The sequence below is a fragment of the Kogia breviceps genome, chromosome 18 (assembly GCF_026419965.1).
Source record: "Kogia breviceps isolate mKogBre1 chromosome 18, mKogBre1 haplotype 1, whole genome shotgun sequence".
NCBI classification, from domain to species: Eukaryota; Metazoa; Chordata; class Mammalia; order Artiodactyla; family Physeteridae; genus Kogia; species Kogia breviceps.
In genome coordinates, this window is record NC_081327.1 from 3,793,972 (window position 1) to 3,815,213 (window position 21,242).

The 21,242-nt window shown below is 54.5% G+C and overlaps 1 protein-coding gene across 1 annotated transcript; it reads right to left on the reverse strand.

Annotated features, from left to right (window-relative positions):
- Nucleotides 1-461: 461 nt before the first annotated feature.
- On the reverse strand, nt 462-19,570 carry PRKCG (protein kinase C gamma). Its single transcript, XM_059044090.2, has 18 exons — nt 19,012-19,570; nt 18,570-18,601; nt 17,493-17,575; nt 13,378-13,489; nt 13,097-13,228; nt 12,369-12,525; nt 11,572-11,706; nt 10,979-11,066; nt 10,686-10,715; nt 8,395-8,547; nt 7,872-8,060; nt 6,527-6,618; nt 6,373-6,435; nt 6,130-6,268; nt 4,283-4,363; nt 2,851-2,958; nt 1,502-1,642; nt 462-1,406 (listed from the first exon to the last, which is right to left on the reverse strand). The coding sequence occupies exons 1-18, from the start codon at nt 19,179-19,181 to the stop codon at nt 1,218-1,220; spliced, it is 2,094 nt and encodes a 697-aa protein (XP_058900073.1). The 5' UTR covers nt 19,182-19,570; the 3' UTR covers nt 462-1,217.
- Between the last annotated feature and the right edge of the window lie 1,672 nt (nt 19,571-21,242).

The following is a 21,242-nucleotide window of genomic DNA, read 5'->3' on the forward strand; positions in this document are numbered from 1 at the left end:
GGGGGTCTCTCAATAGCAGGCTTGCCTTTCATCCTCCCTCTTAGGACTTCCCAGTCGCTGGGTCTCAGTGTGCCAGTGTGTGGGCTTTATTGCTCTGGGTGAATATGTGCGTGCTCGTCTTTATGCCCGGGATCTCTACCTGACACGCTCAGTGGTCTCTGAGTAGACCGCTGCCTCTTCCTGCACGTGTCCACTTCGGTCCTCTCTATGGCACTCTGTGTGTAGCTCGCTCGCACTCTCTCGCACTCTCTCTCTCTCTCTCTCTGTGCTTTCTCCAGGTCTCTGTTCTCTACCCTCATGCTGTGGGTATCATCTCTCACTTTATGGGTCTCTGCGTTTTCCCTCTCTCTCCGCAGACCCCTCCTCAGCCTCTGTCTCTCTCTGTTTGTTTCTATGTACAGTCGTCGTCCCACCTGCACACCCCCTTCATTCTCCGAGCTTAGAAGAAAACATCCAAACACTTCAGCATCAGCATCCCAAATTTATTCTCCAGCAGCTGTGGCAGGGCGGGAGAGGCGGACGATTGGGGGTGGGGAGAGTCCCCGAGAGTGGCAGGCACTAGGGTCGGGGTTGGGTTCCGAGCAGGACTGGAGAAGCCATGCAGCGGTGGCTTTAGGATGGGGAGTCTAGGACAAAAGCTGACTGAGAACAGCTGGGGAGAGGATCCTCCGTAGAGTGTAGAAGAGGGGCACTGGAGCACAGAGGCACAGCTTCCCACTCACTCCAGAATGGAGCGGAGGTAGGTGGGGACTCGGAGGTGGTGGGGCGGCGGGGGGGGGGGGTTGTTCTGAAATCCCAGTCTGAAACAGCCCACCCTGTGACGCTATTTCCCAGAAATAAGAAAGAAGAAGAAGAAGAGGCATAGATTCTACCAAGATGGAGTCTAGAACTCCTTCGAGGTGGGATGGTGTTGGTGGTTCTGTAACTTGGTGGAGCGGAATCCAGAACACCGAGGCAGGTCAGGATCTAGGGCTCAGCGCAGCTGAATCTAGAACACGGTAACACACTCCAGAGATGGTATGGAGTTTAGAATGCCAGGAACGCTGGGGAGGGGCATCTGGAACCCGGGGCAGGGAGGGGGAGGGCAGAGGCCAGCATGTCGGCGAGCAAGATCTAGAACTGGAGAGGGGGTGGTGACGTGGGGGGCTCGTGGGGTTAGGGGTAAGGCTGGCGCGGCGGAGGGAAGCCATGGGGACACCTAGTGGCGGCAGGTGGGATTACATGACTGCCACAGGTGCCGGGCTGATGAGGCTGCGGGCATCCGGGTGCACGAAATCCGGGTTGACATAGGTGAAGCCTTGGAATTCGGTTTGGTCGATGCTGGCCAGAACCAGGCGGTCTGGGGGAGTCAACGCCGGCGCCGCCCGCGTGAAGAACTTGTCGAAGTTCTCGCCGCTGCGGCCGCACTGTGGGAAACACCGGGAGGGAACCATGAAGTACTGGAGCTCATGGATATTCCGCCCACTAGGGGCCAAGATTTTGTTCCCAGAAGGTGACTGACCGGGCGGGGTCTGAAAGGAGGCGCGATCTCTAATCGTTCCAGCCGTTCCCAGTCGATCCAGCGGAAAAAGCCATGAGCTCGGATGGTGGGTTCTCCATCTGGCCCCGAGCCCAGGCGCTTTGCTGGGTGCTTGGTTAGGAACTGCAGGGAACACAGAGAGAGACGGACAGACAGACAGAGTCCCGGACAGGGAGGCCCAGAGAACGACGGAGAGAGAGGAAGACAAGGAAGGAGGAACAGAGAGACAAGCATAGAGATCGAGAAAGAGCAGAACGGGGGGGTGGGGTGGGGAGAGATGGGACAGAGGTGGGGGGGTGGAGCGGAAAGAAGAAAGGGAGCGAGAAGGAGGAAGAGGGGGAAGAAATGAGATGGGGTAGATGAAACTCAGATCCAGAGACCCAGGGAGAGACAAAGAAAGAAGCAAAATTAGGGTGTGAGGGTATGAGGGGCGGAGAAAGCCAGAAAGAGAGGAAGGGAATCCCAGATGGGGGTTGGAGGGAGAGAGGGAAACAGGGAAAGTGTCAGAGATGGAGAAGGGGGGAGAGAGAGGAGATTGAAGACCCAGAGAATAGGGGGAGTAGAGATCCAGAGAGAGGAGGAGACTCAGAGGGGGGACAGACACCCAGAGAAGGTAAGAGACAAGCAGGGGCAGGCGTGGGGAAGACAAAGGTCCAGAAGGAGAAGAGGACGGAGACCCAGGAGACAAGTGCCCAGAGAGAGGAGAACAAAGATGCAAAAGGTGGACCGAGATTCCCGAAGGACACGGAAAAAAAAGGCAGCAACACAGAAAGCGCCATGATATGTAGATGGACGCAGAGGCATGAGACAGAAGCCCAGAGAGAGAGAGAGTCAGAGAGACACGGAGACGGGAGCTAGAAGCAGAAACGTCCTAACATCTGTTGAACAGCGGCTGTAGGCTAGGCTCTTCCTCCTGCCTTAACTCCACAACCCCAGAGGAGGAGACAGAGGCTCCCAGAGTCTTGGTGACTTGCCCAACCGAGATCCCGCAGGAAGAAAAGTGGCAGGAGTTAGGTTCACCTGACCCAGCCCGTTCTGGAGAGGCAGGCCTTGGCCTTCCAGCACTTCCTGCCACGAGCTGGGGAGAGGGGCTAGCACAGGAGGACAGGATAGAGGCCATCCTTGGACTGCAGGTGGCAGCAGGGCGGTATGTCATTGTTCTAACAAAATCTCTGTATTATATAAATTTTTTCAGCAGACAGGAGTAAAGCAACTTGAGGAACGGAAGCCTTTTGCTAAGATGCACATAGACAATGTGTGGGCAGCCCTGGGCAGCAGCAGTGGGGCACGTGGCTTATGGGTCTGGAGAATCTAGGAGTTAGGTCTCTCACCCCCTTGCAGATGGCCACAGCTTCCCGCGAAAGCGACTTGGGGTAGGTGACAGTTTGCTCCATGATGGCCTGGAACAGCTCCTCCTCGTCCTCCCCATCAAAGGGGGGCTAAGGAAGTAGAGAGGACAGTCAGAGACTTGGCAGACTGGCCGCACATCCCACACCCTCACTGCCCACCGTGAACACAGCCCACCCCTGGGCCCCCAAACTCCTAGGGAAAAATTTGACCAAACCACAAAAGCTGTATCTTTCTCACTTTCAGACTGTTGTTTTCTATCTCAGATGCTTCAGCTCTCTGCACCTCTTTGCTGTTCTGTCTCTCTTTCTCTGCTATGTAAATTGGCACGGTATTAATTAGGCAATGTGTCATTTAAATAGAAGAGAGGAAAACTGCAGGAAAAGCTGTAAAAGCATTTTCTCCCGGTTGGAATGAGTGGCCTCCAGTCTTCTGGGATTAGCAAAAGCAGTACCCAGGCAAAGATTCTTTTTTTTTTTTTTTTTTTTTGCTGTACGCGGGCCGCTCACTGTTGGGGCCTCTCCCGTTGCGGAGCACAGGCTCCGGACGCGCAGGCTCAGCGGCCGTGGCTCGCGGGCCCAGCTGCTCCGCGGCACGTGGGATCCTCCGGGACCGGGGCACGAACCTGCGTCCCCTGCATCGGCAAGCGGACTCTCAACCACTGCGCCACCTGGGAAGCCCCCAGGCAAAGATTCTTACCGTGAGGTCTAGGGAGTCTGTTTACACCATGTGGGGGGCCATGAATTTGGATGGAAAAAACATGCATCTTTATTCTTTTAAATCTAAAACCAAAATTCAGCGTTCATGGCAATTATAGGAAACAAACCCGAATAGTCGTAACTGTGACTCCATCACCAATAGAAATCACAGATATTTTCTTAGCACGTTAAGAGTTGCAAATATCTCAAAAAATCATTCATCTCCACTTCAAAATTACTGGTAGACCTTCCTATTTACTTCCTATTCCTGTGAGATATTACCATTTAATTCATTAGTAGGATATCACATATAGGTCCATATTCTAATATGTTTAGACAACCATACACATTTAAGTTAAATTTATTTAGTTGGTTAAATTACTCAAATCTTTAACATTTGGATAACCATATTTCAATATGACTGGCTTCTTTTGTAACGCTATCATCTTACTTCATGCATTTAAAAACATTGTTCTGAGTAGGGGGTCCGTGACACAAGAAAGGTGAGGAACCCCTAGCCTGTGGGAAGATAATGCTTCAGGACCACGGAGAGCGCTCTGCTAGCTGACGGACCTTCCCCACAGCTTAGCACCCCTTATTAGCCTATAGAGGAACATCCCTTCCTGACCTGCTCCTCCTGAGATAATGGCCATGTTAACAGGTGGCACCCCATCCGTGTTGCCTTTAGTCAAACCAGCCTCTCCCCACCTTCCCTTACCTGCCCCGCCAACATCTCATACAGCAGGACCCCAAAGGACCACCAGTCGACAGACTTCTCATAGGGCTGGTAGGCAATGATCTAGCAGGGGAGGAAGGAAGGCAAGGGATTCTGATTTGTGATTCAAGAAACCTAGGGCCCCTCTGGCTTCACCGCCTGGGAACCCTACCCACTTTAAATGTTTTCAGCACAAACTTTTCCCATTCACAACACTTTGGCTCCATCCTCTGGAAAATTTGGGAAACAAACTCTGCCTACTTGGAACATTCCTTTGGTCCCACGTATAAAGACTATCTAAAGACCAAGTCGCAAGTTCCCCCCATCCAGAATATCTAGGTAACTGGACTCTCTCCTTATAATATCAGGTGCATAGGGCAGAATTTCAGAGACCAGAGAGTCTTAAATCTGGACACATATCAGATTCTTCTAGGGGACTGTTTTTTCGTTGTTTTTTTAAAAATAAAATTAATTAATTAATTAATTTTGGCTGCGTTGGGTCTTCGTTGCTGCACGCAGACTTTCTCTAGTTGTGAGGAGCGGGGGCTACTCTTCGTTGCGGTGCGCGGGCTTCTCATTGCGGTGGCTTCTCTCGTTGTGCAGCATGGGCTCTAGGCACGCGGGCTTCAGTAGCTGTGGCACGTGGGCTCAGTAGTTGTGGCTCGCGGGCTCTAGAGCACAGGCTCAGTAGTTGTGGTGCACGGGCTTAGTTGCTCCGCGGCATGGGGGATCTTCCCGGACCAGGGCCCAAACCCGTGCCCCTGCATTGGCAGGCGGATTCTTTTTTTTTTGGCTGTGTTGGGTCTTCGTTGCTGCGTGCGAGCTTTCTCTAGTTGCGGCGAGTGGGGGCTACTCTTCCTTTCAGTGCGCAGAGTTCTCATTGCGGTGGCCTCTCCTGTAGCAGAGCACGGGCTCTAGGCATGCGGCTTCAGTAGTTCTGGCACACGGGCTCTAGAGTGCGGTCTCAGTGGTTGTGGCGCACGGGCTTAGTTGCTCCGTGGCATGTGGGATCTTCCCGGACCAGGGCTCGAACCCATGTCCCCTGCATTGGCAGGCGGATTCTTACCCACTGCGCCACCAGGGAAGCCCTAGGGGACTGTTTAAAGAGAGATGTCCCCAGCCCTGAAGAATTCCAGCCACAATAGGCCAGAGTCAGAGGCAGGAAGATGTGTGTATTTTTCAAAATCTCCCCAGGTGATTCTAATTACGAGCTATGTTTTGAAACCACTGGCATTGGTTACTTGGGGAAGGTCAAGGAGGGCACCACCAACCCCACCTCCTCCGTCACGTGAGAAGTCAGGACGTGTGCTCTCAGTCTGCCTATATACAGTCAGGTCATTAGCTTCACACCCCCCCCCCAACAAAATCAGAGCATACTCTGCCCACTTGAAATATTTAGGGGACGCCCTCTACATGCCTAATGTTCTAGGGGTATGGGGCCCACCCACTCAGAGCACACTGGAAATCATCTCCACCTCCTTAGAACAGTCCCGTAACAGGCCCTGTTCTCCTAGAATCCCTAGAGCTGGTCCTGCTCTTTTCGAACTTTCACCCACAGGCCCCCCCACTTTGCCTATTTAGAGACTCAGCTCCGCCCACTTACAACGCTCCACCCACTTACAATGCTCCGCCCACCTACAACACTCCACCCACTTACAATGCTCCGCCCACCTACAACGCTCCGCCCACTTACAACGCTCCGCCGGAGCCTCTCTGCGCTGCTTGCTGTGGGAACGCCCACGACTCAGGTAAAGACCCCAGGGTCAAGTCCCCATACTCTGAATACTAGACGACCAGCCACACCTACTCAGTGAATTTGGAGAGCGCCAAGAGCGGGCAGGTAGGCTCACCTCGGGGGCTATGTAGTCTGGGGTCCCACAGAAGGTGCGAGTGGTGGTCCCGGGGAAGACGTTCTCCTTACACATGCCAAAGTCAGTGATTTTGATGTGTCCTTCAGCGTCCAGCATCACGTTGTCCAGTTTCAGGTCCCTGGGGGTGGGAAGGGTACAGTTCAACGGGCTGCAGCCTTAAGTTCCAATTCCTTCTCTTCTGGGGGTCTGACTCCCTCCCCTGAAAGGCCAGGGACTGCTCACCGGTAGATGATGCCCTGATTGTGAAGGAAGAAGAGGCCGATGGCGATTTCTGCTGCGTAGAACCTGGAGGTGGAGGTGGGGAGTCAGGAGGCCAGAGACTGGAGCCCACTCCCTTCAACCTTCCCTCTACCCTCCTCTCTCGGCCAAGACTCACGCTGCATGGGGCTCCTTAAACTTGCCCAACTGCTGAATGTGGTACATCAAGTCGCCCCCAGTGACATACTCCATCACAAAATACAGGCGGTCCTGGGGAGGAGTGCACGGGACTTAGAGGCAAGGACGCGCCCACCAGGGGTTGGAAACGTCCATTCCTGCCCACTTGAGACAAAGGCTCTGGACCCACCCAAGCAGAAATCCAGAGCAACTGTCTGTGCCCACGGGGAGGCCCCGAAGTTAAGATTGAGGCCCACCATTTGCTTCAAATCCCCGGGATACTGAAACCTCTTTCCGTATCCACTCACATGCATATGCAATCACGGCCACCTGTTAGGAACCAAAGTTGTTGGGCCTCACTAGCGGACGGTAGTAATTTTTTATTTATTTTATTTTTATTTTTTTGGCCACTTGCAGGATCTTGGCTCCCCGACCAGGGATGGAACCTGGGCCCCCTGAAGTGGAAGCATGAAGTCCTAACCACTGGACCGCCAGGGAAGTCCCGATACAGTACTAATTTTTTAAAAAACTCCAGGAAGGGGACTTCCCTGGTGGCGCAGTGGTTAAAAATCATCCTGCCAACGCAGGGGACGTGGGTTCGAGCCCTGGTCCGGGAAGATCCCACGTGCCGTGGAGCAACTAAACCTCTGTGCCACAACTACTGAGCCTGAGCTCTAGAGCCCACGAGCCACAACTACTGAAGCCCGCGCGCCTAGAGCCCGTGCTCCGCAACAAGAGAGGCCACCGCGATGAGAAGCCCGCGCACCGCAACGAAGAGCAGCCCCCGCTCGCCCGCGCGCAGCAATGAAGACCCAATGCAGCCAAAAATAAATACGTACGTGAATAAAAATGTAAACAAAACAAAACCTCCAGGAGGCTGGCTACGCCCACTCAGAGCTCTTGGAAGTAGAGTCACGCTCTCTCTAACCCCCGACAGTTCTGACTCTTGTCCCATTCCACAGCCTTCGGGAAACACCGTTTCTGACAAGTCCTTAACTCAGAATCCAAGAGTGACAACCTCATCTCCCAGAGCCCACTTGTAGACATGCTCACTTAGAAGACATTCTCCACGAATTCTTTTACTCCAGAAGCCCTTATACTCAAAAAGCACCCACTCAAGACCTAGGGAATTCAGGCCACTCCCACGCAGGATCCTAGCCTTGCGGCCACGCCCTCCAGGGCACCTGCATTCTGGCCACGCCCACTGAGGAGCCGGCCACACCCAATCAGCGTTCACAGGGTTCTTCCGCCTTGCCCAAAACTCAGAATCTCAAAGCAAAGGCTCGATCAATCCAGTGGGGATGAGGCAGGGCTCCTGAGCCGGCCTCTGCCACCTCCTTTCTTACCGGGGTCTGGAAGGTGGAGTGAAGCTGGGTGAGAAAGTGGGGCCGGCCTCCGGGGCCTCGACCCCCCAGGGCTAACACGCGTTTCTCCACCAGGGTGCAGTCCACGTCGTCATCCTGGACAATCACGTCCTTCTTCAGGATCTTGATGGCATAGAGCTCATCGGAGCCCCTGCGCTCGGCCAGCATCACCTAGGGGCAGAGGCGGGAAAGGGCCAGTCCATCTTGGGAACCCCGAGGTGTGGGTCCCTACCCCTCCCTTTCAAGGACACAAACAAACGGAGTCCCAGGTCCTCCCTCTCCCTCTCAGGGGACCAGGTGCCCTGCCTTTGCCAACTACTCCCTCAGAGAAAGTATCCACATCTTTATGCCTCTCCTCTCCAGGAACTCAAGAGGCCCCATCAAACTCTCTTTGCGGACTCAGTAGCCTAGTTCCCTCCCCCCTGCACTTCATCTCTAAGAACCAGCAACCTGAGCCCCACCCCCAGACACTCTCCCCCTTCTCCCAGAGCCCCAGGAATCCAACCTTCCCAAAACTGCCTTTTCCTAGAACCATGAGGAAGCTGAAGTCAGAGATGTGCAGACGTCCAGGGCTTGCCCCGAAGAAACAGCGCTTGGAGTCGGTGGGACTAGGAGATGGGGAGGGGATGGGAGAAGAAGAAGGACCCATCCGCACCCTCTGTGAGAAAGGAGAGAGATCCGAAGCTGGTCAGACCCCAGAAGGGGATAAGGAGGTGCCCCTCAGAGAGACAGCACCCAAGAACGAAAGGGACGGGGAGAGATGGAAAGAGGGAGAGAGAAAATAAGGTGTCTCCACCCCCCTCTTTGGCTTAAGAACTTTCTTTGGGGCTTCCCTGGTGGCTCAGTGGTTGAGAATCCGCCTGCCAATGCAGGAGACACGGGTTCGTGCCCGGGTCTGGGAAGATCCCACATGCCGCGGAGCGGCTGGGCCTGTGAGCCGTGGCCTCTGAGCCTGCGCATCCGGAGCCTGTGCTCCGCAACGGGAGAAGCCACAACAGTGAGAGGCCCGCGTACCACAAAAAAAAAAAAAAAAAAAAAAAAAAAAGAACTTTCTCTGATTTCCCGTAGCCTGGAGGGTTTATTATTCAACTAGCACTTAGATAGCTTACTATGTGCCATTGATCCTCCAGGAGACCCTGTCACCCACCCCATTCCCCATTTTAGAGAAGATGGCACAGAGACATTAAGTAACTTGTCCGAAGTCACACAGCAGGTAAAAAACAGAGCCAGAAATCAAAGTCCATTAAAGTCAGAGACTGTGTCTCCCTCCTTTCTGTTTTTCTACCATCACCCAGCACATGACTTGGGTCTCAGCAGGAGTGTGTTGAGTGGATGAAGGTCTCAGGAGATGAGTGCTGAATGCACATCCTGTTGTTCTATGTTCGGAGCACACCCAGAATCTGAACACCTTTATCATCACTGTCCCCCGGGGCGAAGCCACTGGCAACTCCCCTCTGGGCCTTCACAGTAGCCTTCGTCCTCCTTCCACCATCTGTTCTTGACACAGAGGCAGTCATCTTGTCCAAATAGAAATCATCTCAGGCCACCTCCAATGCCCTCCCATCTCACTTGTTTTAAAAGCCAAAATCCTTCCAATAACTGACGAGGCCTACCCCCAGCCCTTCTCTCTCTGACTCCATCTCCTACACCCTCATCCCTCATCCCTCCCTCTGCTCCAGCCTCACTGCTGGTCTGGGCCCACCTCAGGGCCTTTGCACGTGATCTTCCCTCCAGCTGGAAGGCTCTCCACTATCCCCACGGCTCACTATTTCATCTCTTTCATGTCTTTGCCCGAAGGTCACTTTCTCAGTGAGGGCTTCTCTGCTTATTGCTATTAAAATTTCAAAAAAACAGCACTCCCTATCCTCTTTAGCATTTATTTTTCTCCGTAATCACACATCACCTTCTGACATAGGATCATTCACTCCTTTATTTTGTTGAATGCTTTCCTCCAAGTGTAAGCCCCATGAGGGCAGGAGGTTGTCTCTCTCTCTCTCTCTCTCTCTCTCTTCTTGTTTTCTGCTATATCCCCAGTGATTAGAACCATGCCTTGCACACAGAGGGCTCAACAAAATGTTTTTTGAAAGAATAAATGGGAGAGAGAGAGAGAGAGAGTGCATTATTCCTTCCTTGGCCTGGAAATCTCATCTCCCTGTCCTTTGCCTGGGGGATCCTGCACTTCCTGTCCAAGAACTTTTCTCTGATTCCCCCAGGTCCTGCCAGAGGCTTAGGGCTCCCTAGTGCCTGAGGCCATCTCCATGATCAAACACATTCCTTCTCTATCTGTAACTTTTTCCTATATTGAAAGAGGAGCTCCCCAGGGAATGGCCTGATTCTACTCCCAGAATAGGGCTTGGTTTACATAAAACCTCAGGAAGTAGGTGTTCAGTAAGTCCAAAAAACCAATGGAGGAAAGGTACAGTGATAAATAGGCAGAAAAACTCAAGGAGCAATTCAGGTGTCACCTCCTTAGGGAAGTCCTCCCTGACCACCTCCACCCCAACCCCCTGGCCCCAGGCTGGGGTTAGTGCCTCCTTTATGCTTCTTTGTTCCCTGGGCTACCTCTAATTTAGCACATCATCCTGGAATCTGAGTACCTGTGGCTGTGTCCCTACCTTGAGGAGTTGCCTGAGGGTCAGATTCGGCTCTGGAGCGGTGCAAGACCTGCCGTCAAGTATGTGCTCAACCCATGTGTGTGGAAATGAAGACAGATATTGGAGGAGAGAGAGGTGGGGGTACAGATACAGACCACAGGAAAGGAAACTGTCTCCATTCCAAGCCTCCAGCTCTGCTCACCTCGTACAGTTCCAGGGGGTAGTTACAGGCCTGGGGGAGAAGAAAGCCAGAGTCAGAGCCCCCAGGGAGGTAGGAGATGCAGGGGATGGGGGTCCCTAGACCCCCAAGCCAGGGGGATGGATCGGACCTCTAATTCCCAGCAGTGCCCTAGAAGAGCAGAAAGAACTCCAGGGTTTTCTGGGAATTTTAGTCCCAGGGCCAGTGGGCAACCGGCGATGGAGTTTGGGAAAGGCCAGCTCTGAACTGTGGGTGACTGGGCTGAGCTCCCCGTGGGGAAGCCGGGGTCTGGGTACCTCAAACTTCTGGAGGAGGCTGCAGTTGTCAGCATCAGCCACTGGCACATTGTAATATTCGCCCTCCTCCTGGTTCAGTAACTTGTACCTGACATACAGACGGAGACCAGAGCGGGGCAGGAGTAGGGGAGACGGATGGGGAGGGGCGCCCGCGGGAGAGGCAGAGACATCAGAAGTGGGGAAGAGACAGAGAGACAGAGAAGGAGAGAGAAAGAGTGAGATAAGGAGAGAGGGGCGGGGAAAGAGCAGCCGCATAGCACAGGGAGATCAGCTCTGTGCTTTGTGACCACCTAGAGGGGTGGGATAGGGAGGGTGGGAGGGAGGGAGACGCAAGAGGGAAGAGGAGATATGGGAACATATGTATATGTATAACTGATTCACTTTGTTGTAAAGCAGAAACTAACACACCACTGTAAAAGTTATACTCCAATAAAGATGTTTAAAAAAAAAAAAAAAAAGAAGCACAGGGAGGTAGAAAAGATAGTGCCCTAGAGGAGAGAGACCACCCCCACGGAAGTTGATGCAGATGCAGGGGCCCCGCCCCCAGCCCCGCCCCCAGCCCCGCCCCCGGCTGGCCCCGGCCCCGCCCTCACCAGCCGTCCACGGGAACCTTGAGCAGCTCCGAGACGCCGAAGGACATGGCTCCCATGAAGTCGTTGCGGGAGGTCCGGTCCCAGTCCCACACCTCCACGCTGAGCCGGCGCTCCACGTCCCCCGGCTTCAGGTTGCTGCGGGAAGGAAGTGGCACGGTGAGGGGCCCAGCTCTTGGCTGCCCACCTTTCCACCCGGGGGAAGAGCAGGCAGAGCCGGTGAGCTGGGGCCTGTTTCCTGCTCTGTAAAGTGTTTTGCCACCCCAGGTCCTCCCGAAGAGCGTCTCTCTCCCTGTCTGGGCCCTCAGTAAACCTCGACAGCTCTCTCAGTCTCCCTCCCTCCCTGGCTCTTCCCCATCTCTGTCTCCTGGCCTTCCTCTCCAGGCCTCTCCTTTTCACGGGGCCCCTCTCCTCCCTCCAGATCTGGCCGTCTGTCTTTCTGTCAGTTGGCTTCTCTTTCCCTCCCTGCCACACACCCATCGCCATTCCTTCTGTGTCTCTCTTTGGGTTTATGTCTCTTCTGAGTCGCAGGGTCTGTCTACCTCTCTCTCGGATCCGTGTCTCATTCTAAAGTGGTGAGCTTTGATGGAGATTATAAACACACAAAGATGTCTGTCTCTCCCCTTCTGTATCTCCGTCCCTCTCGCTCAACCACTTCATTTTCTTCTCCCACCACCTTCTTCTGCCCTTTTTGGGAGTCCCCCAATCCTAACACCTGCTCTCTGGGGTGTTCTGGGCCACCAGGACCCTCAGATCGTTCTCTGTCAATCATTACAGCCTCCCCTGCACCCGAGGCTCACAACACAAAGGTCTCGTTCCACACAGGGTTTAGCGTGGCTTTCACCGTCCGGGTCTTCTGTTTTGTCAAATTCCGAGGATCTGGGATGAGCTTCAGTTTCACATAGGGATCAGACAGACCATTGGGGTCCATTGGGATGAGATTACGGGCCTCACCAACTGAGCGGGGAGGGGAAGGAGGGTAGATGGGGTTAGAGATCCAGGAAGAAGTCCCCGGGCCTTCCCCCAGCCAGCAATCAAGAATTCCAATCTCTTAGCATCCTCTCTCAAGACCCAGGTGTTTTTGATCTTTTACTTCTCCCGTGCCCAGAAGACAGGGCATGAAGCCCTTTCCCTAGCCAGTGACCCAGAGATCAAACCCAAAGCCCCTGGCTCCATTAGAACCCAGGAGTCGGGACCCTGGCCATATCACCACTAGTAAGCCCGAACCTCCTTCGGAACCAGCTCTTCTCTCATTCCCCACCCCCAGGACCTTGATGCCCAGAACAGCCATTAAGAGGCGCTGAAAGTCGCCAGAGGCATGGCTGGAGAAGGGGCCTCGAGCTAGAAGGGGTGCGGCCGAGTGGTGTTCAGCTTTTGCAGGTGGGGTCAGGAGTGTGGGTGCGACCTTCGCGAGGGGCGTGGCCTTTCTGAGTCGGGGGGAGGGGCGGGGTGGGCAGCTCAGGTGAATTCAATCGGTGCCTCACGCTCCGGTAAAGGGGCGGGGCCAGGCGAGGGGGCGGGGTCTCACCCGTGACGTGGATCTCATCCGAAGTGGGAGCCCGGATTTCCAGCTGCAGGCGGCCGCGGCGCTCCGTGTGGTCCACGCCGCACAGAGAGGGCACGCTGCGCACACAGCGCCGGTGCACGTTCATCTCGCAGCCTGGGGGGGCAGAACTGAGGGTAGCACTTCCGGTCCCGCCCTGAACCCCAGACCCCATTCCCCAGCATTCACCGGAAACCCAGACACTGCACTTTTGCAGGGGCCCCCGAAGCGCCAAGTTCTAGCGAGCGCAGCAAGCGTAGACTCACAGGAGCACTTCATGCCCTGGTGCACCAGCCCGTAAAGGAGGGAGCCACAGTGGTCGCAGAAGGTGGGGCTGCTGTAGCTGTGCAGACGGAACTTGTGCTTGTTCCGGGGATCCTGGGGGCAGGGAGGGGCCGGTCAGAAGGGGCCAGTGGGGCGTCCTAAAAGAACAGCCCCCTGAACTCTTTCTCTCCCGCCTTGCTCTCCCAGCCTTCCTGCTGCTCCGCCCCACTCATTCACTCTGCAGTATTTACTGAGCACCTCCTGTGTGCCAGGCAGGGTTCCTGGTGCCGGGACCCAGCCCTGAGCAAAACAAAGGAAAACTCCTGTCCGTGTGGACTTGACTCTCTAATGGAGGGAGAGAGAAAATAAACACGGTATGTAAAATAGATCGTATTACAGATGGTAATAGGTGCTCTGGACCAAAAATGAAGCAGGGAAGGGGATTGTGAAATAGAGTGGTCAGGGAAGGTTCCGCTAACAAGGTGGCATTTGGGAAGAACTGAAGGAAGTGTATGTAGGCTTCTGAAGTCCCACAGTCCCTAATCTCCAACCCTCCACAAGCTGTTCTCCGAGCACGTTTGGGCCACTGTGAACCTCAGGTCATTCACGGTCAGCCTCTGTCAATGTCTACCCTCTGAGGATCTGCCTACTCTGAGCCCCCTGTGGGACGGAGAATATGACCTCTCGGTTTTAGGGACCCGTAATCTTTCCTAAAGGAAAGATTAAGTGCAAACAACAGAGCAGTGTCTGGCATGTTAAATGTGCTCGATTACTGCTGTCGTTACTGCCATGGTTATTATTACTGATTTTATTGCAGTCCCCGCATACCCTTGGGTTTAATCAAGAGCTGGGCCATTTCCCAGCTGCGTGATTTCAGACAAGTGAGTGCCCAATTTTGAGCCTCAGCGCCCTCCTCTGCCCGGTGGAAATAAACAGTGTATATCTTGAAGAGATGCTAAATGTCGAGTCCAATTAAGCGTGAATTTAAGACACCAGTGAAAGCATTCCTCCTTCCACCCTCAGCAATGTCTGAGTGTTAAGTAATCTGATATTTGCCTTTTTCTAAGAATGCATTGCAAGAGTTATCCCTCGGGTGAAAATTCAGGACATTCTTGGGCTTTTACTTATTTTGCAGTTTCGTGGGGATTCTATTTTGAATTGTACTTGGACGGAGGGAGGGTGTTGGCGGTTGCATGTGCTGGACCTCTAAAGATCTTCAGCTGACCCTACCTAGCTCAAAGTGTTCCTGCTACATGAAATGAGATGCTGTGGGTGAAAATTCCCAGCAGGGTACCTGACATAGAAGCTGCTGCGATGATTCTCAAGGTGAAAGTAGCTATTAAAAAGGAGACAGTACTGGGGCTCCAGTTCGAAAGATTAGGGTCCAGATTTTTGACTCTGCCGCCCACCCAGCTGTGTGGCCTCCCCCCACACCACCCTTTTTAGAGACTCAGGTTTCCTCCCCATAAAATGGGGCCATGAGCCCTCCCTGAAAGGGTTCTTGTGAAGATTGAATGAAATCATGCTTGTCAAGCCCTGAGCATTTCTTTTTTTTCTAAATAAATTTGTTTATTTATTTATTTTTGGCTGCGTTGGGTCTTCGCTGCTGCGTGTGGGATCTTCCCGGACCAGGGCTCGAACCCGTGTCCCCTGCATTGGCAGGTGGATTCTTAACCACTGCACCACCAGGGAAGCCCCAAGCCTGAGCATTTCTTAAGCCCTTGATCTGTGTTGCTGACAACAAGATTAAAAGCTTAGTGCTTCACAAAGAAAAAGAAAGCCAGAGTGATATAGAGGAAAGACCAGTAACAGTAATAATTTTACAATGATAATAATTAATAGTTTGTGTCTGGCTATGTACCAGGTGCTGTCCCAAGTATTTGACTCATTTAGTCCTTAAAACAGTCCTAGAAGATGAGGGCACGGTTACCATCCCCATTTTATAGACAAGGAACTCCAGAGGGGCAGAGAGGTAAATAAACTTTCGGAAGGTCACAGAACCAATACGCGGTGGAGGTAGGATTCAAGCCCAGGTGTCCTGGCCCAGGAGCCTCAGTCAGATGAAGACAGGAACGATACCTAACCTTATAAGCTGTGAAGCAGATTCAGTCCTACACCATATACAAGATACCTGATGAGTGCATGCAATGAGCCCTGGATGGATCAGATGTAGCGTTTCTTGGTGGTGGACGCAGGCCGGAGAGGCAGCCAATCATAACATATATAGGTGCTGGTAGACAGTGGCTCGATATGTGTTCTCAGAAGTCACATCCTCTATGTAAACTTCAATTCCCTTGACCTGACAAGCTGGCAAAATGCCTCATGGACTTCCGTGCTGCTCTCTCTCTCTCTCATTCTGCTAATCATAAACCCATCTCCAGCCCTGTGTCAGACCCTGGGCTCTTATCCTGCCTCACTTCCCTGAACTGTCAAAACAAGCCTGGGCGTGGGGGTGGGGGCGCGGGGGTGGGGGTTCCCGGGCTTCCCTGGTGGCGCAGTGGTGAAGAATCCGCCTGCCAATGCAGGGGACACGGGTTCGAGCCCTGGTCCGGGAAGATCCCACGTGCCGCGGAGCAACTGAGCCCGTGCGCCACGACTACTGAGCCTGTGCTCTAGAGCCCACGAGCCACAGCTACTGAGCCCACGTGCCACAAGTACTAAAGCCCACGCACCTAGAGCCCGTGCTCCGCAACAAGAGAAGCCACCGCAATGAGAAGCCCGTGCACCGCAACGAAGAGTAGCCCCCGCTCGACGCAACTAGAGAAAGCCCGCGCGCAGCAACGAAGACCCAACGCAGCCAAAAATAAATAAACTGATTAAACAAATTAAAAATAATACTGGGGCATCTAGACTCATGCTGTCCCATATGGTAGCCCTAACCACAGGTGGCTATTTAAATAGAAATCAGTGGATAAACAACAAGGTCCTAATGTATAGCAAAGGAAACTATATTCAATATCCTGTGATAAACCATAAAGGAAAAGAATATTTAAAAAGACTGTATATATGTGTATAACTGAGTTACTCTGGTGTACAGCAAGAGATTGGCATGACACTGCAAGTCGACTATACGTCAATAAAAAAATAAATAAATTGAAATCAGTTCAAATTCAATGGGATTTAAATGTCTGTCCCTCGGCAGCTAGCTGTGGTGGCTGGCAGCTGGATACTGCCGGCAAAGATACAGAACGCTTCCATCATTGCAGAAAGTTCTATTGGTCAACACTGGACGGTGAGCCTCATTATATAGAGGGGGAAACTGAGGCTCAGAGAGAAGAGATCCACAGCCAGAAAGAAAGTCAAGGAGGGATCAGGGGTAGGCATGCGAGGTGGACAGTTCTCGTAAGCCCCTCATGTTGGGGGGCGGGAGGATGGTTGTGTGTATCTGTGTGAGCTCACATGGGGGATCTGTACATGCACGTGTGTGTGTGTGTGTGTACACAGGGGTCTGTATATGCGTGTGTGTGTTTGTGCACACGGGCAGGCTGTCTGAAAATGCACATGTATGTGCATGTGTATGACAGGATCTCTCTGGGCTTCTCTCTCTCAGCACCTCCTAAGCAGTTATCCTTATCTACCATTTTCTATTCTAGTTTCCCTTTCTGGGTATCTACCGCCCTGTCTCTCTGAGTTTCTCTGTCTCTGTCTCTCCCAGTCTTTCTGGGTCCCCTTTTCCTTCCTCCTGTATCACTGTCTCTGTTCCGTTGCTCTCACTCTCTCTGCCCCAATCTCTCTGTCTGGGTCTCTGTTTTTTTCTGCACCTCTGGGTTCTCTCTGTCTCACCTCAGGATCTCGGTGCTTGTGTCGATTTCTCTCTCTGTCTCTCTGTCTCTCTCTCTGTCCCTCAGCTCTCTATTTTTTAAATCTCTTGACTCCTGGATCACAGCCCACATCCGTGCTGAGGTCCCCCGCCTGGGTCCCCAGCCTGTCTCGGTCCCCTCTCATTCCCCCTTTCCAGGCCAAGGGCAGGGAATCTGGGCCAGACTAGCTCTCCCTATCGCTCCAGCCCCCCTCCCCTCCCAGCCTTAAAAATAGCAGGAGAAATTGGGACGGACGCCGAGGGGGTGAGGGCGGGGGCACAGCCCGAGGAGGAAGAACCAGGTGTCCGGGCACTCACGTCTGTCTGGGGGCCCTTCCCAGCGCCTGGACACTCGAAGGTCACAAATTCGTGGCATCGCCGATGAACCACAAAGCTGCAGACTGAAGGTGAGAATCATACAGACACAGAGACAGAGAGAGAGAGACCCCAATGAACAGAAAATCGGAAACAGAGGAGACCCAGACAGAAAGAACACCAGGAGAGGAGGATCCCCACAGACTTCAATACAGAGAAAATCAAAGAGACTTTGACATGCAGAGAGACAGAGACAGAGACACTGGGAGACAGAAACTCAAAACGTGGACCCAAAGAAAGAAACAGATGCAGAGAATCACAGGAACAGAGAAAGCACAGAGAGCCCAATGCATACCCACAGCCAAAGGGAGACAGAGACACAGAGACAGAGAGACAGAGAGAGAGACAAAGAGAGAGGAAGACAGAGAAGGAAAGAGATGGAGACAGAGAGAAAACGGGATCCCATTGACACAGACCCACAGACAGTGATAAGAAAGCCACGAGAGAGGCAGGCCAACTAGAGAGGAAACACAGGGAGAGGACCTCCAACAGAACAGAGAGGAACTTGAGCAGAAGTGAGTCTGGGGGCGCCGCTGCCGGCCCGCCCCCCTCCCTGACTCACTCGGTTCTCAGCAGTAGCAGCTGGTGCTTTAGGACTCGGCCCCCTCTCCCGGCCCCCACCCGCCCATCGGTGACCCCACCCGGCCGGCCCCTGCCTAGGACGGCGGTGTTGACATGGCAACGGCAGCCTGGGGGGGGGGCTCTGACTTTGCATCTCCAGCCCCCCCCTCCCTTCAGCTCCCCTTTTCCAAATCTCACTGTTCCCATGGCAACAGATTCTCCAAATATCTGTCCCCACCTGGAGCCGACCGAGGGAGGGGCCCCCAGCACCACCTCCGCGTCGGCCCCGCCGTCACAGCTCCCTCCCCACTGCAGGTTGTGTCTCTGCCACACCCCCCGCCCCGGGCTCCCCCGCGCCTCTCTGGGGACCAGAGAACACGTGTGTCAAGCAGCCTAGGCTGTGGGGCCCCAGCCTCCACCCTCCTGAGGGTCCGGGGAGTCCAGGTCCCCAGCTCTTACCTTGACATTGCAGGCCCTGTTTTCCAATCCCCCTGTAAGAGTCAAGGATCTGAGGTCAGTGCCGAAAAGGGTACCTGGGCATCTCACCTCTGCCAGCCAGAGGAGGCCTGAGTCCTCCCATCCTCCTCCTGCAGGACCCAGGAGTCTGAGCCCCAGCTGCCTCTCCTTTCCAGAACCCAGAAATTCTGGTTCCCCAGCCTCTCTTCTCTCAGACCCAGGAGCCCAGGCCCCCAGCCCCTTCCTTCAGACCCAGAAGTCCAGGGCCCCAGCCCCTTCTCTCTCTGACCCAGGGGTCCAGGCCCAGGCCCCAAGACCCCTCCTACCCTAGGGCCAGGAGCTAGGGCTGCAGCCCCCTCTTTCCTCATCACTGGGGGCTCTGGTGCGTCAGGGATCTTTAGCCCTAGTCTCCTTATCCCTCAGGGCCCCAGCCCCCTTCCCTCACCATATGAAGTCAGTGCAGTGGCTGCAGAAGGTTGGCTGCTTGAAGAAGCGAGCGGTGAACTTGTGGCTCTTGACTTCGTGGACCACCTTCTGCCTCAGAGCCCCCTTTCTGCAAAACAGGGGCCGGGGTCCCCCCTCTGAATCGCCTCCGCCGGGGCCCAGGCCTGCCATGGCCCCAGGAACGTAGCAGGGACCAGGATCCTGCCTTTCTCGGGAAACAGGTGGAAAGGCAAGGAGCCGAAGGCTCGGAAGAGCAAAATAGCCGGCGGGAGATTCCGAGGTGGGGAGGAGAGGGGCGAGGCACCTCCGGGAGCGGAGCGCGCAGGACAGGGAGCGGCACCCCGGGGCGCGCCGGCTCCGCCAGGGGGAGCGGGCGAGCGGGGCGGAGAGCCGAGGGCAAGGGCGCGGAGGAGCCGGAGGCACGGGCGGCGGCGGCGGCGGGAGCTCCAGCTCAGGCACCTGCTGAAATGTGCGAGCCCCGGGTGGGGGGAGGCGTTGCCATGACGACCGAGAGGCGGGGTTTCGGCTTAAAGGCGTCCCCCTCCTTGAGACCTGGGACAAATGTCCTCCCCTCCAACACACACACACGTGCGCACACCCACGCCGGGGGCTGGCTGAAGGGAGGGGGCATCCTCCGAGCCGTGCCCTGCCCCCTCCCCAATCTGTCGCTCGGCCCTGTCTTCCTCCCCGACTAGGGTGCCTCGGTGAGTCCTGTTAGCCCACGGCAGCTCCTCTCCGACCTCTGTGTCTGATTGTGTCACTGTTTCATTGCACAAACTTTGTATTAGTGCTGGGGTCCAGTGGTGAGTAGGGAGGCTTGGTGTCTCACTTTTTCTGATGCCACCCGAGTCTTGATTTCTCTCTCTAGGCATCTGTGAATTTGTACTTCTAGGTCTCCCTCTGGGACTGTCCATTTCCCTGGGTCTCTGTTCCTTTCCCTAGTCCTGGCGCTCTCTCTGTCTCTCTGGGTGGGTCTGCGTTCCTTTCCTTATCTCTGAGAATTTCTGTTTTTATTTTCCTGTTTTCTTCGCTGTGTATCTCCATTTATGTCTGTCACTCATCCTGTGACCCCCCCCTCTGGGCCCTGGTGTGTGTCTCTCTCCCTCCATGTCTGTCTCACTGTGAATCAGTCTCCGTCTCTCCCCATCTCATTAATTCTTGCATTTCTGTCTCCCTGAATCTCTTCCTCTCCCTGTCTCGTTGTCTCTCTGGCTCTGTGGATCTCTGTCTCTCCCTCCCTCCGTGTCTTTCTCTCTGAGAGTCAATCTCTGTCTCTCTCTCCCTGTCTCATTTTCTATGTCCTTTTCTATTTCCCTCGATTTCTCTCCCCTCCTCCCCGTGTCCGTGTCTTTGCAGATGCTTTTGTCTCTGCCTCTCTCCCCTCCTGTGTCTCTACGAATCTCGCTCTCCGTTCGTGCTCTCCTCTTCCTCCTTCCGTATCTCTCTGTGCCTGTCGCTCTCTCTGACCCACTCTCTGGCTCTGTCAATCTCTCTATCGCTGGGGGTCTCTCTCGGAATGTTTGAGTTGCTCTCTCTCCCTCTCCCTCTCCTTCTCCCCTCCCCAACTCTATCTTTGTCCCTTCCTCACCCACTCGATTTATCTCTCTGGCTCTGTGAATCCCTCTCGTCTCTGGGGTTCTCTCTCTCCCTCCACGTCTCTCAGTGATTCAATCTCTTTCCCCCGCTGGCTCTGGAATACTCTGTGCATCTCTGTCCGGGGATTGGGAGGGTCTCTCCGAACGTTGGCCCGGTCAGGTCTCCTCCTGTCTCTCCGCTCCATCGCCCCACCTGAGTCTCTGCCTCTCTCTGGTCGCGCTCCGTCCCTCCCCCAGCTCCCGAGCACTTCCTAGTCCCGGCTCCACAGGTACACCCGCTCTGTTGCCAAGGGCAACCACGGCCCGCCCGGGGCTGCGAGGTGCAATGTATTCTGGGACTTGTAGTCTGGGCCTCCGGATCAGCTGTACTCGCAGCGCGACCGAGAACTTTCTCTCCCGGCATGCCCCGCGAAGCGGGATGGCCCGCTGAGGCGGAGCCTGGGGACTCGGGCCGGCCGCCACATCCTCTCTGCGACTTTTGGCGGTCGGGGTCCATCTTCTGGAAGCCGAAGGGGCGATCAGAGAATCCGAGTATTCTCCTAAACCCCAAAAACATGGGGTCCACTGGCTTTCCAGCCACCTCCAGGCGTCCGCCATACCCCAGGAGAGAGGATAGTGGGCGGGGGTGGCCCCGAAA